This window comes from Cygnus olor, chromosome 1, assembly GCF_009769625.2.
Source record: "Cygnus olor isolate bCygOlo1 chromosome 1, bCygOlo1.pri.v2, whole genome shotgun sequence".
NCBI classification, from domain to species: Eukaryota; Metazoa; Chordata; class Aves; order Anseriformes; family Anatidae; genus Cygnus; species Cygnus olor.
In genome coordinates, this window is record NC_049169.1 from 55,086,500 (window position 1) to 55,104,006 (window position 17,507).

The 17,507-nt window shown below is 56.9% G+C and overlaps 2 protein-coding genes across 6 annotated transcripts; one reads left to right on the forward strand and one right to left on the reverse strand.

Annotated features, from left to right (window-relative positions):
- Positions 1–324: 324 nt before the first annotated feature.
- MAFF (MAF bZIP transcription factor F) lies at positions 325–3,504 on the reverse strand. Of its 4 annotated transcripts, none has more exons than XM_040544868.1 (3): positions 3,461–3,504; positions 2,476–2,529; positions 325–2,402 (listed from the first exon to the last, which is right to left on the reverse strand). In XM_040544868.1, exons 1-3 carry the CDS (start codon positions 3,479–3,481, stop codon positions 1,989–1,991), a joined length of 489 nt encoding a protein of 162 aa, XP_040400802.1. In that variant the 5' UTR covers positions 3,482–3,504; the 3' UTR covers positions 325–1,988. The 4 variants fall into 4 exon arrangements, with proteins under 4 accessions (XP_040400802.1, XP_040400803.1, XP_040400805.1 ...); XM_040544869.1 differs by having other exon boundaries at positions 3,382–3,483; XM_040544871.1 differs by lacking the exon at positions 3,461–3,504 and adding an exon at positions 2,968–3,218.
- A 195-nt stretch (positions 3,505–3,699) lies between these two features.
- Positions 3,700–17,505, forward strand: PLA2G6 (phospholipase A2 group VI). 2 transcript variants are annotated; one of them, XM_040544795.1, is made up of 16 exons: positions 3,700–3,976; positions 4,643–4,858; positions 4,985–5,165; positions 6,701–6,888; positions 8,128–8,224; positions 9,249–9,431; positions 9,642–9,750; positions 10,315–10,467; positions 12,074–12,164; positions 12,378–12,541; positions 13,034–13,184; positions 13,365–13,501; positions 13,703–13,857; positions 14,458–14,625; positions 15,719–15,792; positions 16,320–17,505. In XM_040544795.1, the coding sequence occupies exons 1-16, from the start codon at positions 3,765–3,767 to the stop codon at positions 16,459–16,461; spliced, it is 2,421 nt and encodes an 806-aa protein (XP_040400729.1). In that variant the 5' UTR covers positions 3,700–3,764; the 3' UTR covers positions 16,462–17,505. The 2 variants fall into 2 exon arrangements, with proteins under 2 accessions (XP_040400729.1, XP_040400731.1); XM_040544797.1 differs by lacking the exon at positions 10,315–10,467.
- Positions 17,506–17,507: the final 2 nt, after the last annotated feature.

Below are 17,507 nucleotides of genomic sequence, written 5' to 3' on the forward strand. Positions count from 1 at the left end.
CTAGCCTGGCAGCTCCTGGTCAATAGGCAAGGGAAACTCTTTCTGATTTTGCTGATTTGAAGAGGGAAGATGCATCCAGGAGATAAACGCATCACCAAAGCTCCAGCAATGAACCTATGAAGCCTTGTACACCGGGATCTAGTTATGGGAGAAGAGGAGGAGCAACACCCAAGAGTATAAGTTAGCATTGGGTTGGAAGTCATGAGCTGTGCCCCATCCCAAGTCTTTTTGGGGCATAGTTTCTTGAACGTGTCCTTTAGCAAAGCTAAAGATCGCAGAGCCACAGCTCTAGCCCGAGGTTTAAGAACGACCAAACACACTCGCTTTGGAAAAAAAAAAAAAAACAACAAACTTGCTTTATTTGTAAAGTCTACAAAATACAGAGGAGTCGGGTAGGACACATACTGTAAGTCAGAAAATAAATAAGTATTTTTTTTTGCTCTATATAAGTATAAGATAAAATGTGATTTGCATATATAAAATATAAAGTACGGCTCTGTACCAACATCCTGGCTGTGCCGAGAGGCGGAATGGCAAAGAGGACGTGAAAATAACTTACGGTCGTGCAATAAATAAACCCAAGAGGAGTCGGGGCGGGGGGGACTCTAACCACGGTGCCCTCCCCGTGAGCGGCAGGCACCTCTTTTTGGGGAGGGATGGAGGCTGCAGCCGAGGCGGCTGGCGTGGCGATACCGCGGCAGGGGCAGAAAGGGGCGATCACAGGTGGTGGCAGAGGCCACACACGAGGCGTCCGCCTCCCGCTACCTCCCCGGTGCTCATCAAACCCAACTCTCCTCCGGCTTTTAAGCCTTCTGAAGAGCCGGTCGTCCCGCGCTGGTGTCCAAGCTGGAGGAAAACCCCAAGGGAGGCATGACCGCCGGCGGGGCGGCTCCCAGGAGCAGGGATGCTCTGTGCCCTGGCTCCCCACCTCCCGCACCTCCACCTCTCCCTGCAATTCTCGCAGCCTCAACTCCTGCTCCCGGAGGCCAGGACGGCCTTTCCGTGTGCTTTATGGCCAACGGGGCGCAGGGGAGCGCTCGCCGGGCTTGGCGTGGCCGTCCGAGCTGGCCTGCGCCGAGCAAAACAGCGTTTTATCGCCGCTCCAGCTGCCTCCGCTTCCTTCCTGCCCAATGCCTCGGCGTTTCAGAGACGCCCGGCCGGGCCGAGCGTCCCGCGGGCAGGAAGAGGCGTGAAGGATGTGCGTGATGGGGACAGAGAAAACAGCACCTCTGCTTCTCCCCTTCGCGGGCAACAGCCTGGGCTGAGCCCCTCACATCCCCTGCCCGAAGGACCCCTCCCCTCCACCGCCATCACCTCCGGGCTCCCCCAGCGCTTCCCCACCTGCCCACCCATACCCAGGCACCAACCTGCAGCCACTTTCTCTCCCCACTCTGACCTGCCACCTTCCCTCGCCATCTCCATCCCGTCTCGTGGGGCCGATACCAACCCCCTCCATCTTTTTCCGTCTGCCCATCGCCGCCAAACTCTCTCTCCCCCCATTTCCCTCCCTGGTACATGCTCCTGGGAGCGCCTGCCCTGCGCTCAGCTCTCCCGCATCGTCCCAAAAAAAAGGGGCACATCATTTTCCTGCCAGCTTGGAGCCGTGGGACGTTTCCCTGCCTCCAGCCGCGTGGGCTCATCCCCTCCTGCATGCACCCACCAGGGAGAGGGGTGCCCGGCCGGGGGGTGGGGGCTGCAGCAGGGGACGGCACTATGGGGTAGTGCCAGGTTTTGGGAGCCACCGCTGCCTCCACGGGGGTCCCCAATGGGGTCCTGTCCACCCCAGCACACACGTGGTGGCAGCTCCCCGTACACAGGAGAGCTGGCCCGGCAAGAGGAGGTCTGGGGACCAGAGGGGGAGGATTTTGGGGACACGTCCCAGCAGAGGAGAGGTCAGGGAGGGCTTGGGGAGGCGACCCTCGAGTCGATCCGTGGGGGAAGGCGCCCCGGGGGGTCCGTGCCCGGCCGGGGGAGACGAGGGGCCGGCACTAGGAGTAGGCGGCCTGGTTGGTGCTGGACTTGACGATGGTGATGACGCTGGCGGTGGCCACCTTGGCGGGGGGCCCGTGCGCGGCCACGGTGCGGGCGAAGCCCTGCAGGGCCTCGTACTTGCCGCGGAGGGTGTCGAGCTCCAGGCGCATGGCGGCGTTCTCCCGGGCCAGCTTGTCCACCTCCCACTCCAGCTCCATCTTCTGCTTCTGCAGCTCTTCCTTCTGGCAGACGCGCTTCACCCGGCAGCTGGCGGCGTAGCCCCGGTTCTTCAGCGTCCGCCGGCGCTGCTTCAGCCGCGCCACCTCCTCCTTGGAGAGGCCCCGCAGGTGGTGGTTGAGCTCCCGCACCGACAGCCCCATCAGCTCCTCATCCGACAGCAGCGGCGTGTTCTCCCCCAGCTCCCGCTTCACCTGCGGGACAGACCGCATGAGACCCCTGATAACGCACCCCCGTGACCCCCCGGTCTTCCCCCCCGCTGCCCACCTTCAGCGCCTTGCTGGAGAGCCCGTCCGCAGCCATGGTCGCCCCGTGCCAGCCCTGCCGAGAGAAGAGCCGGTTATTGCCTGCCGTGCGCCCAGGGGTGACGCCGACCCCCCTGTCCCGTGCCCAGCCTTAAAACCCCCACGTCCCATCCCTCCCCCTAATAAAAAGTCCGTAACAGAGGCCAACAGCGGCGGGCCTCCCGTCCTCCTTCCCCCCCCCGTCCTCCTTCGCCCCACCGCGGGGATGCTCTGCCGTGGGGACCCCCCCGAGCGCCCCAGCCTCGCCTTGGGGAGGCCGGGCCTCCTCCTGGGGAGGGCACCGGGGCCGAGATCCGCCCGATACCTCTCGGAAAGCAGAAGCGGAGGCTCCGCGGGGCGACACCGGGCGGAGGCGCCGGGCCGGGCCGGGCACGAGCGGGGTCGCCCCGGGGCGAGGGGGGCGAAGGGTGGGGGCCGCGGCCACGTCGCGGGGGCGGGCGAGACAGCGTCTCACCGTGATTCAGCAGCGACGGGGGGGCACCCGAAAGCCACCCGGACTCTGCCCGTCCCCTTTTCTTTTTTTTTTTTTTTTTAATTATTGTTGAATATTTCCCCAGCCCTACGGGAGGAGGGCGCTGGCTGCCCCAAGCGGCCTTTCCCCGCCTCGGGACCCCCCCCGCGCCGCCGGCAGAGCGAGGAAGGACCGGGGTGGGGGTGGGGTGGGGGGGGGCCCGGAGGGGTCCGGCAGCCAGGCGAGGGGCTGGAGGGGAAGGGGGAGGCTGATGCAATCGGGGCCCAGGAGGGCGAGACGCGGGGCCGGGAGGGACGCGAGGGCGCCGAGCCGAGCCCAGCCGCCTCCCCCCAACCCCGGCCCCTCGGTAGCGAGCCCCCCACCCCCCCCCCCCGGCCCCCTGCGCCCCGCGCTTACCGGGGAGGCCGCGCTCGTCCCCGCGGCGGGCGGGCGGGGCGCGCTGCGCCTCCGGCCCGAGCTGCCCGCGATTACTCACCCGCGGATTCCTTTCATTCATAAAAACACAGTCATGCGCTGACGTCACCCCCTCCCGCGCGCCCCGCCCCCGGGAGGGCCCGCCCGGCCACGCCCCCTTCCCCCCTCCCCGCCCTTCACAAAGATGGCGGCCGCGCCCCCCTCCCCCTCCGCCCTCACTCGCCCCGCCCTTCTCTCCCCTCCCCATTCGCTCCTCCCCCCCGCTCCGCGCAGCCCATTGGCTGGTTGGCGGGGCGGGGCGGCGGCGATTGGCCCGCCCCGGCGGCGCCGGCGGCCGGGGTGTCGCCGGTCGCCGTGGCGGCGCCATGCAGTTCCTGGGGCGGCTGGTGAGCACCCTGAGCGGCGTGGCCCAGGCGCTGGGCAACCCGCACCGCGTCAGGGAGGTGCCCGCCGCCGAGTACGGGCCCGGCCGCTGCCTCCTCAGCGAGGAGGGCCGGCTGCGGCTCTACGGGCCCGGGCCCGGCCGCTACTGGGACTGCGTGCTGCTCTGCCCACACAGCCCGCAGCTGGCCCTGAGGTACGCCCCGGCACCGGGCCCCAAAAGGGAGCCGGACCCCGAAAGGGGCTCCGAGGCCCCAAAAGGGCACCGGGCCCCAAAAGGGTCCTGGGCCCCAAAACGGAACTGGGCCCCCAAAGGGCACCGGGCCCCAAAATGGTCCTGAGCCTCAAAATGGCCCCGGGTCCCCGAAAGAGAACCGAGCCCCAAAATGGCTCAGGGCCCCAAAATGGCTCTGGGCCCCGAAAAGGGAACCGGGCCCTAAAATGGAAGTGGGCTCCCAAAAGGGAACCAGGCCCCAAAAGGGAGCTGGGCCCCAAAATGGCTCCGGGCCCCCAAAAGGGAGCCGGACCCTAAAATGGCTTCAGGGCCCCAAAAGGGAACCGGGCCCCGAAATGGTCCTGGGCCCCAAAATGGAACTGGGCCCCCAAAAGGGAGCCGGGCCACAAAAGGGAATCGGGCCCTAAAATGGCCCTGGACCCCAGAATGGCTCTGGGCCCCAAAAGGGCTTCGGGTCCCAAAAGGGAACCAGGCCCCCAAATGGTCCTGGGCCCCAAAATGGCCCCGGGCCCCCAACCAGCCCTGGGCCCCCAAATGGCCCCGGGGGCTGCGGGTGGGGAGGGTTTGGGGGTGTAACCTGTGGTTTTGGGGTCTCACCTCTCTCCCCCTCTCTCCCCCCCTGTCCAGGCTCTTCCAGCTCGACGACGAAGCGGAGGCCCTGCAGCGCTTCCAGCATTACGCCGGCCACCTGCGGCCCTTCTACGAGAGCTCGCCCCAGCCCCTGGCGCTGGAGGAGCTCCAGCAGCTCTGCGACTGCCTGCGCAGCCACCCCGGCTGGTCCCCCGCGCACGTCGCGGTGGAGATCGGCCTCCTCGAGGCCTTCCGGCACAACCGCGTGCTGGGGTGAGGGCACGAGGGCTAGGCTTCCATGAACCTCGAGGTTTGATGCCTTCGGATCAGCTCCCAGGGCGGATGCGTGTCCTTCCTTCCCAGCCTTCCCGTGCTGTAACGTTTTCTCCTCTCTTGCAGCTGCGTGAACAGCACCGACAGCGAGGATGGCTGCACCCCGCTGCACCTGGCGTGCCGCAAGGGGGACATGGCCTGCCTGCTGGAGCTGCTCGAGTGCCACGCGCGGGTGGACGTCACCGACCGGAACGGGGAGACGGTTTTCCACTACGCTGTGCGAGGGCACAACCCCCAGATCATCGAGGTGGGAGCGCTTTCAAAGCCGGGGGAGCGGGACTGGAATGGGTCCTGTCTGTGCTGTGAGGGAGGAGAAGAGCCCAGGGCTGCAGCCTGGGGGGAGGAAGGGCAGCTAGCTCTGCTGCGGCACCGTGTGAATACCCGAGGCTGGTTTCAGCCCCTTTCTTCCCTCCTCTGACTGGTCCAGCTTCCCATAAGCGGACTCCAAGTTCCACTCTGCAGTGGAACGGTTCTGTAAAGCAGCAGTTTTCTCAGAAAGTGTCCTTCGTTGGCACTTTGCTTCGGGCCTTAATGCTAACTTTCTCAGCCCTTGGCTGTCCCTTCAACATCTCCTCCAAACAGGGCCTTTAGCTCTGGGTAGGGTGCTCCAAAGGGGCCGTTAAGCTCCAGGTGTGCGTTTCCTGCAGACCGAGGGCTGGTTTGGAGCTGCACTGACCTCTCCTCAGCCTGCACGACCTCTTTGAACCCAGCGATCAGAGCCTCGAGGCAGAGACAGTCTGAAGCCAGGGGTGTTCTCGATTGCCGGGAGGTGCTGGGCAGAGCGGCGGGGGTGTGGGAGCGCCCTCCGCTTCACTCCTCGCGTCTGTCAGCTCCAGGGCACTGGGTGCCAGACGGGCTCTCGCCTACAGCTGCACCCCCCGTGTTTGCTCAACGCGTCTCGTGACAGCTCTCCCGCTGCCTGCCAGACTGGTGGGGTTTCCTAATGTGAGATGGCGGAGGGATGACGATCGATCGGGGCTTGCCACGCTGTGGAGCAGGGCAGTTTGGGCCTTTGTATTAAAAACATATCCTCTTCCTGTATTCCTCTGATTTTGGTGACTTGGCTTGTTAAAGAAATACTTTCAGTTCCTAGCAGTCTTCTGTTTGTTTCTCTTTCTCTTTTGATTCCTTGCTAAACCAAAGAAAAGAAACTAAATTCCTGCTATTCTCGTGTGTCCCAGGACTTTCTGGGTTTCCACAGCGGGACATCTTTGTGTAACAACCCGGCGCTGTGGTTTAACCCCTGGAAGCAGCTAAGCATCACACAGCCACTCGCTTGCTCCCCGCTCCTTCCCCAGCTGGATGGGGTGGGGAGAAAATCAGACAGAAAGAAAGTTTGAAAACTTGTGGGCTGAGAAAAAGACAGTATAATAAGAAAGAACAAACAAAGAAAAGGGGGGGAAAGCAAGTGATGCGAAACACAATTGCTCACTGCCAGCTGAGCAATGCCCAGCCAGTTCCTGAGCAATGGCAGCCCCCCTCAGCCAACTCCCCCCGTTTTATTGCCGAGCACAATGTCACGTGCTGTGGAATATCCTGGCTACGTCCCTTCCCAGCGCCTCGTGCATCCCCGGCGTCGCTGGCAGGCAGCTTGAGAAATGGGAAAAATCTTGACTCTGTGTCCTCCTGAGGAGGAGGAGAAAATACACAAGTGCTTCAGTTGTTGAAGAGGACAGGCTGTAGCATCGTGAGGAACCCTGTCCGTGGAGCTTCCATGTCTTGTCTGCCTTTTATTTATTTATTGCCTCCTCCTCCTATTTATTTATTGCCTCCGCTTCCCAGATCCTGGGCAGAACCCCGACTGTCGGCTTGGACCACCTGAGCCGCGAGGGGCTGACTCCTCTGCACCTCGCTTGTCAGCTGGGCAAAGAAGACATGGTTCGGTCGCTGCTGAAATGCCGGGCCAGCTGCGGTGTCGTGGGGACGCTGGGCTACCCCATCCACACAGCTCTGAAGTACTCCCACAAGGGGTAAGTAGCCACTGGGGCTGCCAGAGAAAGACTGTTTCTCCCGTTTGGGGCCCTGTCTGCTTACTCTGGGTTGTCTAAGACTGGAGGGTGCTCAGTAGGTAGGTGTTCTCTGCTGTCCTCTGCTGAGGACATTGCTGAGCTGGCCGAAGAGTGGTGTGGAAGAAAGAGACGTGTTCAGAAAAAAAGGTTTTCCCTAAATTTATCTACAGGTATTACTTCGTGTGATGTAATGAGGGAGGCACGCACAAAAGAAAAGGGAAAAAAAAAAAAAAAGAGTTTGTGCAACACTTTCTCAGAATGAGCTACGAGAAGGTGACTTACCAATGCTTAAATACTCTTATTAACTGCCGTACCTCTGCCTTCCTGTCTTTGGGTGCTTTGATCCTAATAAGCTTTCATTCCAAAGCGTAGTTATTTCCGTCTCCTGTGGGCAAAGGTACTCCTGACCCTTAATTAACACACTCTGAATCAAGAGACGCAATATTTACTTCCTGTTCTCCTTTTCAGGGAGAAATTTGATTCTCTTTGTTTGTGCTTTCTAATGCTTATTTTCATAGCATCCAAGCCATGCAGAAAGGGCCCTCAACAAAGACTGCTGCCAGCTGATTTTTCAGCATTTTGAAAACTGCTCTCCAATGTTAGAGGGACACTCACAAGCCAAAAACGTGCTTAGGTCCTTATTTTGCAGTGGGGCTTAATCTTTTTTACGTTACTTACTTGGCATTGTTTCGGAGTGGGTTTATTTAAGTTTACCTAGACAGAGTTTTTAGGCACTAGATGCTATTCTAGTAACAACAGATGTGATCATTTTTTTCCCCTCTCAGAGGCAGGTACACAGACTTAATTTCAGCAGGTGTTGAACTATTTCAGTTTTATCCCCATGTTTACCTAGGGAGAGGGAGGAGAGAAGGGCAGAATTTCCTTTCAGGTCTTCAGAGTTTCCAGAAATGCCATGTTCCTGCGTTGGAGAAGCACCAAGGTGTTGTTCCACAACTTGGAACTGGGAAGGGATTATCCTGCTGTGTCTGAACACTGCTGCTTATATGCTTCCTGTTGCTCTCTTCCTTTCTAAGGAGAGCAAACTAAAACTGCTTTGCAGCTGAGGAACTTGCACGTGCTGCGGAGAGCCAGCTGCTGCTGAAGGGTTTCCTGAAAGGCTCTGTGCAGGAGGCAGGTGCTGATGTGAACCTTGGGATGGGTGCCCGGCGTCTCAGTTCATCATCTTATTGTCTTCACCAGGTGTGCCCAGGCCATCCTCGAGGTGGACGCCAGCCAGGTCCGCTCCAGGGACCCGCGCCATGAAGCCACCCCGCTGCACTGGGCGAAGAAGGCGGAGGTAAATAGAGCCAACCCATGGCCGGAGCCCCTGCTGCCACCCAGCACCTCAGCAGCTGGTTCATTCCTCCTGCCGCTGAGTGTTTGTGCAGAGCCCTGGCAGTGTCAGAGCCCAGCAAGCGGCCCGCAAGACAGCCCTGCTGTTGAGCTGATTGAAGCTGTTTGATTCCCTTCGCTCTCTGCTGACCGGCGCTGTTTGCTGCGGGGAGCAGTGGAGCCTTGAGATACAAAAAAAAAAAAAACCAACACACCAAAACCAACACCCAAAACTGGCATGCTTGTCCCAGTAATTCATCCCGTGTTGTGAAACTGCCAGCTTGTCCCTTTTCCCTTTTTCTTGTGAAACTACACCACTGTCACTGAAGCACAGTTACCCCTGGGGGGAGCTCTCTTCTCATTATCTTCCAGCTTAATGAGAGGAGGCAGACTGGTGCATTAAACTGTGAGGGGAGTGTGAGGTAGGCACAGGGCCGTGGTACGTAGGTTACGGTCCTTCTGCTAGAGATATCCAGATCAGTGGTGTGTTATGCTGGAGCACCTGTAAGGGGCTCGTTTTAAGCAGAGGACATTTCAGTGGAAGGACCGTTTTCCCTCCTGCAGTATCACATCCCTCTCAGAAGTGCCCTGAGGAGGTTTGGAGCAGAATAAATCTTTGTCTTACAAGGAGGAGAAGATGAGAAAAAGCAAACTCCTTCCCTCCAGTCTGCAGGGATTCTGGCCTGAGTAGGAACTGTGTGTGTCTCCATTGCCACCAGCCAGTTGTTACGCTTGCTTGTAAGACCCAAAACATCCAGAAGCTGTAGCCAGATTGCAAAACCATCAGATAATTCTGAGGTAGAAGGCAGAGAAGCCTTGTCTCCAGTGCCTGGGACAATGCAGCTGGCTCCTGCCGTGACCAGGCGAAGGCTTGCTCCTCTCCACCTGCTGCGCTTGCCCGTGAGACTTGGCTTATGTGAGCCCTCAGGCAGTTGTCCTCACGACTGTTTTCTCTTCCCTTGACCTGGCACGTGCATGCGTGGGCACAGATGACGCAGCTGCTGCTGAAGTACGGCTCCGAGGTGAATGTGGCCAGCCGCACAGCCGACATGGCCCTGCACGTTGCAGTCAAGAGGGGCCGCTTTGACTGCGCCATGGTGCTGCTGACGCACGGGGCCAACACCAACGCCAGGGGTCAGGATGGCAACACGCCGCTGCATCTGGCCATGAAGGTGAGATTTTTTTTTTTGCAGAGGCTGCCGGGGAGGGGAGAGGGTATTCGTGAAGGGCTGAGGCAAGGGCAGACCCTTTTGAAATGCTGACTGTTGTCTTTTATGGAGCAATCCTCGTGGGTGCTTTGGCTCATGGAAGGGGGAGGGAGGGACTGAGAGATGTAGCTGAGGGGAGCATGGCTTTTGACTGAGCTTTACCTTGCCTCCTAGCATGACCACCTGGATATGATCAAAGCAATTGTTGTGTTTGGAGGAGATGTGGAGATCCCCAATGATTTCGGGGAGACACCGGGGTTGTTGGCAGCGAGGAGCAGCAAAGGTGAGGCAGCACCAGAAACTGGCATCCTGTGTCCCTTTGTTGTGTCTTGGAGAGGTGAAAACACGCCAAGCATAGGCAATGCTTCTCCAAAATGCTTTCCCAGCTTCTAGTTGCTCACAGGACCGGCACTTGCTAAGCTAGTGGCATAGGCTTTGTGTTAATAGCCCGTGATGAATTTCTCCTCTATGAGACAGAGAAGCAAGAGGAAAAGCTGGCACGCACTCCCCCTCCTCGACCCGTGGTGCTGGGCACTGCAGACTCACAGCGGGATGGGAATCTGACTGAGCTGCCCAGGCATAAGCAGGCACGGGCTGTTCTTCCGCAGCAAGAAGCGTGCGTGGCACAAACCCTTCAAGCTGCATGGCGCTGGCCACGCCTGCTGTGCACAGGTCCTGCTGCCCGGTGATAAGGCCGATTCAGGACGTGCTTTCCTCTTTCCCTGGGTTATCCCAGAGGTTTTGTGCGGGTCATGGCTGCTGCGAATTTTGCAGACCCCCCCCCCCAGTAGGTGTGTGCGTGCACTGATTCTCTTTCTGATCTGTGACTCCCCCTGCGTCACGTAAGGTGCGAACCGGAAAGTGCTCTTAGACCTGCTGCAAACTGTAGGGACACAGCGCTGCCACCCACCCAATCCCGACTCCCAAAGCCTGCCACCATCTGACGCCTCCTTCTTCCTGGAAGGCCCATCTTCCCCGCGGAGCAGCTTCAACAGCTTAGGTAAAGCCTTCCCTGGCTCTCCCTCGCTTTCTTCTTTTCTAGCTTCAGACCTGTTCTTCGGACAGCCCGTGCTCTGGGGGCTGTCTCCTAGCTCTCGCTTTCTGGCCACTCTGTCCTCGTTCAGCTGGACCCAGGCTCTTTTCTCCGCTTTCCCTGTGTGTGTACTCTAAACTCTCGCACTCTAAACTCGTGTTTTATAGACCTGGCACAAGGCAGCTCTGTATGGAGGAAAGGGAAGGCTGTTTCCCTCACCCTTCTGGAAGAGGTGTAGGACTTGCTTGCTTACATGCAGTTTATCTACTGGGTCACACACAGAAGGGGAGGCACTTGCTGGTTTGTCTTAAGGACGTCCCAGTGGGCATGAGGATATTGAAGTGTCACTTGTTCAGATCGCGGGGGCCACTAGTTGGGAGAGGGAAGGGAGGAGGCCAAGGATAAGTGACCCTGGGTACAGGGTTTTTATTATCCATAGGAAGAGCCAAACTCAGGACGTGTGGTTGTGTCATAGCTTGTGCTCTGTACTGCCCAGTCTGAGTAAGTCAAGCTTTCACCCTCTGGGGAGCTGCAGAGCTTGGGCAGAGGCAGCAGGGAGGGTTACAGAGCAGGCAGTGGGTGAGCTGGCGTGGAGGGAGGCTCTGACACCGTGGCGAGGGCATGCAGGGAGATGACAGCTGCTTGTGGTCCACTTTCCATCTGGAAATGGTGGTTTCCATTGCAAAGGCCTTCCTCTGGGGCTAGAGGACAACCCCCCTCGGGTTCTCGAGTGTGTGCCACCACAAGTCCCACTGGCTGGAGACCTCAGGACTTCTCACCACGGCCTTGTGACGGTGTCCCACCGAGTTTCAGCTCTCTTACACTGACAGAGCAAGGCCCTTTTCCAGCACGGACTCTGGCTCTCGAAGAAACTCCTCGCTGTGTTCTCCATCGTCCACAGCTACCTTCCAGCCTGGGTGCTGGCAGCAGTATTTAACTTCTCTTCCCCGTGTTCTTCTTTTGGTTTCACAGGCTGCCTTCTCACCTAGGCTGGATTGGTGCCCTGGGTTTACATCAGCCGAGGGGTAATGACGAGCCTTCCTGTCCCCAGACCTCTCCTGCTTAGGTTACCTCGCAGGAGTAGATTTAGGTTTTATCTCATGGCTTGCAGTCAGCTGCGTAGTGGGCACGCTGCTAGGCTCCAACTCCTCTCTCACCCGTGGTGCTCAACGTCTGCTTCTACAAATCCTTCGTCTTTGCCAGCATACCTCCAGCCGCCTGCTCTGGAGAACGGGGTTTCTCCTCTTCGGTGTGGGGTTTATTTTGGGGGGTACCTGGTGGTTACGGGTAAGATGGCTTGTGTCTCCTGCAGGGAGCTTTGACTGGGAAGGGCGTTGGATGTTCTCTGCGTTACTGTGGTAGAAATCATTTACCAGGGGGGTGGGAAGTTTGGGTACCCTGGCCGGGTTTTTTGGGGACAGAGAGGAAGTAGGAAGAATAATTAAAGGCTTTCTAATCGATTAAGTATGATTTGGTTGACTGATACCTCTGAGGCACTCGTCAGAGGGCTCAGGTAGCAGATTGGTCTCTCATTTTTTATTTTTCTTCTTCTTGCATATTCATGGCCCTCTAGGGTTTGGGGACCTTTTGTATGCTTCTGCGACGCTTGGACAGTTCTTGAAGACACCGGATGTCATGGACTCCCCCAGGGAGGGTGGAAGAAGGTAAGTGAGGAATAGCTTCTGCCCAGACTTGTGTGCAAATTGAAGGTGAACGTCATCTTGAGAAAGAGACAGGATGGTCTTATTTTATTTCTTTGTTTGGTCATTACCTTGTCCACAGCAGTGTTCCTGGCCTGGTTTCCCATCCCCAAGGCCAGGTGCTAAGATCTGTAAGCTGTGCCACCGTTCCTGTGAGCTGTGTCTGTCTCTCTCCAGTTACGACCGCCTCCTGTGTCTGGATGGAGGGGGCATCCGGGGCCTGGTGCTCATCCAGCTCCTCCTGGCGATTGAAAAGGCCGCGGGGCGTCCCATTCGGGAGATTTTCGACTGGATCGCAGGGACCAGCACCGGGGGCATCTTGGCCTTGGCTATTGTACACGGTGAGGCGAATAACGGGCTCGTTCTCACTCCTGTGGGGCCAAGCGCTCTTCTGGGTGGAAGGGATGTGGGATGGGAGCTGCCTCTCTGGGAGTCCTGCCTGAGATTTGTCGTCCCTACCTGCGGAGGGAAGGTGTGTCCGTCAGCGAAGGAAAACCCAGACCTGTTTTCGCTCTTGCTTCTCACATCAGTTGGTCTGGATTTTGGGGAGGTGCGTGGTGGCAGAGTAAAACGTTCTGTTCTTCCCACTCTCCCCAAAGTGGTTTTACAGCAAGGCGATCAGCACTTACTAGCAGTGGGAAACTCAGCTCCAGCTTTGCCTTTCCTCTTTAACCCGTCCCAGTTGTGCTGTTGATGTCCAAGCAGGGACAGGCAGCCTGGGAAGGGGGTGAGGTTGGGGGTGATGCCTCCCACCACCCTCTGCTCCTGGAAAGTCCACGCTCTGATGTGCTGTTTGTTCTGCCTGCCCTCCCTCCTTCCCGATGCTGCCTCAGGGAAGTCCATGGACTACATGCGCTGCCTGTACTTCCGCATGAAGGACATGGTGTTCCGGGGCTCTCGGCCCTACGAGTCGGAGCCCCTGGATGAGTTCTTGAAGAAGGAATTTGGGGAAAACACCAAAATGACAGATGTCCAAAAACCCAAGTAAGTCCTGCTTGGGGCTGTGCTGGTGGCTCTCTTGGGAATGCTCTTAGATGCCACGTGGAGTATGTTTGGCATCTCCTTTGAGCAGATCTGGAGATCCTGTGATGGGTAGACTATGGAAGCCATAAGCATGTGGTTTTTTTTCCATTTTACCCTTAACTGTCTTGTCCTTTCCCCCAGAGTTATTGTGACAGGGACGTTGTGTGACCGGCAGCCAGCTGAGCTCCACCTCTTCCGGAATTACCCCGTACCAGAGACAAAAGTCTCCACTGAATATAAGACGACCGCGTCTTTCAAACCACTCACTCGGCCAGAAGGTAAATGTGGGCACGCGGCAGGTCCAGGTGGATGATGGCGCTGGGGGGCAACTCTCAGACACAGGAAAATTCCTGTTTCTCCTCCTGTTGTTCTGAAAATGGGGGTGTCCCAGCACCAGCTGTCCCTCGTGAAGAGGGGATGCTCCTTGCACGAAGGAAAGCTGCTGAAAGAGGCACGTCTGCTCCTCTGTCTCCCTGCAGACCAGCTGGTATGGCGTGCTGCTCGCTGCAGCGGTGCGGCTCCCACCTATTTCCGGCCCATAGGGCGCTTTTTGGACGGCGGGCTGCTAGCAAACAACCCGACCCTCGATGCCATGGCGGAGATCCATGAGTACAACAAGTCTCTGATCAAGAAGGTGAGGGAAATCCTGGCCCTGACGGGTGGCTGGGACTTGGTTTCCTCCACTGAGCCTCCCCTGAAGAGGAGGAGAGACTGGGAATGGATGATTCTCTAGTGGAAGAAAAACAAGTTAGCATCGCAGCACCCTTGAAGCAAGTTTATGGAGGGGGTTGTGTGTTGGGAATGCTGGCTGAGAGGTGAAATACCCCCTCTGACAAGGGTGTGAGATGGGGAGGCTGGAATCAGAGGCAGTTTTTGCCTACCCTTGCTCTTTGAGCAAGGATGATTCAGTTGATAGTTTTGTGGCCTGTGACACAGCTCTGCGGGGGCTTTTCCTGTTCCCCCCCCCAAAATGAAGAAGACAATGGTAGGGCACTGCCTTCTGCGGTGTGGCCAGTTGCTCGGAAGGATGACTAACTACTGGCAGCTACCTCTCCCTGCAGTGGAGAGGGAAGGTTTATTCCCTAAATGACTGAAAGAGCTGGACTGTTTCACAGCCAGCTGGTCCCAGGACTCATCTCTCTGGGAATCCCATGGGTTTGAAGTATCCAAGTACATAATTCACCTTAATTGTGGGTTCTTGCAAATAAATCTTTTTTTTTTTTTTTGTCCGCAGGGTCAGAGGCAGAAAGTAAGAAAATTGGGGCTGGTGGTCTCCCTAGGGACCGGGAAGCCTCCACAGGTCCCGGTGAGCTCTGTGGATGTCTTCCGCCCCTCCAACCCCTGGGAGCTGGCAAAGACCATGTTTGGGGCCAGAGAGCTCGGCAAGATGGTGGTGGATTGTGTAAGTACTGGGAGGAGGGGAAGAGCCTTGGGGTTGCTTTCAGAGGGGGGAGCAGAGGTTTCCAGTCTTCAGCTTCTTCCTTTTGGAAGAAAAGTGAATTTTCTTTGGAATCTCTCCAACCACGGCCGATTCAAGGAATGGGGGTAAGGGGTAAATTAAAAATTGTGCGAGCACAGCAGGTCTGAATCCCTGTCTGCCTGTTTGGTGTTTCGAGTGCCAAGAGAGGTGCAGTTCTTGCAGCTGAAAGGAGCTAAGGTCAGGACGGTGGTCAGTGACTCCTAGGAACATTGGCAGGTGTGAGTTTGTGGAACTGGAATCCTTCCAGGGAGCATGGATTATCATCTGAGCAATGTAGACCAAAAATTATGCTTCAGCAAGACAGCGAGTCATTTTTCTTAAGAAAAGCTTTATTATCCCCACTAGAGCAATTAGCAAGTGCTTGAAAAGTGGGAGTTTTACTAATAAGAAGCAGCAGTTCAGAGCTGTGGTTAGGATTGTGCGATAGGCGTATGATTTTGCATGCTTCAGAAGGAAGCTCATTAGATACTATGCATGAATACATTCCAGATGAATGAAAGCTGGAAGGATCAGAATTGAGGTTCTGACTATAATCTTGATAATGTGGCTTTATCTCTTTTTAGCTTCCTAGAGCCTGGAAATACCTGGGGAGGCCCCTCTGCCTCCGCTATCTTTTCTTTCAGTTGTCCCAGGATAGCACAGAAGGCCTGCAGTAATCACAGGCTCTGCTGGTACCGGGCTGTGGAATAGAAATTGATAGAGATGAAGTCCCAAAGAGGCTGTGATTCAGAGCATCCTGGGGGGTTTCTTATGGGAATTCGCTCTGTGCTGTAATACGAGGGTCTGTAGGGTGCAATTCCTTGTGTCCCAAGGCTGTTCGTGTATTTGGAGAAGGAAAAAAAAAAGCCACTCCACTCTTGTTGGTGATCTTTGCCATCCAGGATGCGCTTGCTCCTGGTTTTCCCTTTCCCTCCGTGGCTTGTGCTGTGGAGCTTGGTGCCAGGGAAGCCTCTTGCAGGCAGGGGATGGGCAGCGTGTCAGTCCTGCCCTAACTGCGGGCCTGTTTCTCCCGCAGTGCACTGAGGCAGATGGCCCAGCTGTGGATCGTGCCAGGGCCTGGTGTGAGATGACGGATATCCCGTATTTCCGGTAAGAGCTTCCTTTCTGCTCCCTGCACAGACCCGTTTTTAGCCTCCAGATCTGGCTGGGGCATGTGTCATCCCAAATCACGTCCCCTCCAGGGGTGTGCCAGCCTAGACCCGTTCCCCTGCCCCCTTCCTCAGGCCTCCGTGATATAACAGAGGATGCTGTAGCTCATGGATGCGCTGAGCACAGCTCATCTGGGGTCAGTTATTGGGGTTTGGACGATGTTAAACAGGGTCCTTTGAGGGTGCGGACCTCATCCTGCCCTATTCCACCTCGGAGCACTGCACCGTGTGTTTTGAGACTCGTGTCTTAAATGCAGCAGTAGCTGAACTGTGGCTCAGCAAAACTTGCAGCTGGGCTTTGAAAGTGGGGGGGAAAGGCCTCCAGCCTGCAGTTTTCCCAGATAAGGGGAAAAGAACGCCCCAGGAAGCAGGAGCCAGGTTCTGCTGTGATTCTTGTGCTTGGGATACTCGCTGCCTTGTTGCCTTCATGTCTGTGCCCCGCTGGTGATAATATCTCGGTGTCCGCAGGCTCAGCCCTCAGCTGCACACGGATGTGATGCTGGACGAGGTGAATGACACGGTGCTGGTGAACGCCCTCTGGGACACCCAGCTGTACATCTACCAGCAGCGGGAGCAGTTCGAGCGGCTGGTGCGGGATCTTTGCCGATGACTGGCCTGGAGGTGTCCCTCCTGCATCCCGGTGGCAAGGAGCAGCAGATGCCGAAAGGGCTCGGGTTTGCCCAAAAACGTTGAGGTGGGGGGAGGGACTACTATTACTGCTAATTAGAAAATAATCGTATTTAATAGACAACAGTGCACATACACATATTCTGGGACAGCTATGAAATACTGACAGTTATTGTACTACAGCCCGATCTCCACTACTGTGCTTGGTTTTGCTGCCCTGCTCTCTGACCTTACGGCCCTCTCCAGGAGCCAGAGCCCCCACCTACCTTGAGCTGGAGCAGCTGGAGCCCGGCTCCTGTCTGTGCAGCACCCCCAGTGACAAAGCACCGTGCACCTTCCTGCATCGCAGAACGGGCCAATGCCAGATAAAAGTTCAAGGATTGCTTTCCCTGCTTGGACCAAGGTGGTTCTGAGTGAGGTGGGGAAAGGGATCCTTTGCTCAACACCCCTGGCTTGGAGGGAGGCGGAAACTCTGCAACCTTCTGCAGTAGAGAGATGGAAAATACTGTGACTGGCACTGGGAGAAGGGGGAACCCTTCCTCAACCAGTTGCCATCTGTAATGCCCTCCCCTTTTCCCTTCAGAGATGACTGAGGTTCTGGCAGCACCTCTGGTGGGAGCAGACCCCCCAGGGGCTGTTTTGTGTCCCCTGATTTGATGTGACAGTCTGCTCGAGGGCTGAGGTGTGAAAACCCGTCTTGTCTCATGGCAAGCTCAAGATGAGGGATAACAGTAGAGGGATTTTCTCTACATTAGTGTGCAATTGAACCTGAGCTCAGGTCCCACCAAAGCAACTGACCCTGTGACAATTTGGATTGACCATTTTTACTGCTGGAAATCCCATTGTGACTTCTGTACTAAATGTTTCTGTAGCAAATGTTGCATATTTATAAATGACGTATGTATCCGTTGGAAGTTCTGAGAAGTAACCTGCAAAACTGAACTCCTAATCATTTGCTTCCGAGTGGATGGACTGCCGTTATGAACAAAAACTAACATGACTTGAAATAAAGAGAGGCTAAAATTTGGT

Excerpts from the sequence above, each read along its gene's own strand:
- MAFF (XM_040544868.1), bottom strand. The coding sequence starts at position 3,481 with ATGAATGAAAGGAATCCGCGG. Across the intron at positions 2,530-3,460 it reads TGAATGAAAGGAATCCGCGG|GGCTGGCACGGGGCGACCAT; the intron begins GTGAGTAATCGC and ends TTCTCTCGGCAG. Across the intron at positions 2,403-2,475 it reads TCTCCAGCAAGGCGCTGAAG|GTGAAGCGGGAGCTGGGGGA; the intron begins GTGGGCAGCGGG and ends TCTGTCCCGCAG.
- PLA2G6 (XM_040544795.1), top strand. The coding sequence starts at position 3,765 with ATGCAGTTCCTGGGGCGGCTGGTGAGCACCCTGAGCGGCGTGGCCCAG. Across the intron at positions 4,859-4,984 it reads CGGCACAACCGCGTGCTGGG|CTGCGTGAACAGCACCGACA; the intron begins GTGAGGGCACGA and ends CCTCTCTTGCAG. Across the intron at positions 8,225-9,248 it reads ACTGGGCGAAGAAGGCGGAG|ATGACGCAGCTGCTGCTGAA; the intron begins GTAAATAGAGCC and ends GCGTGGGCACAG.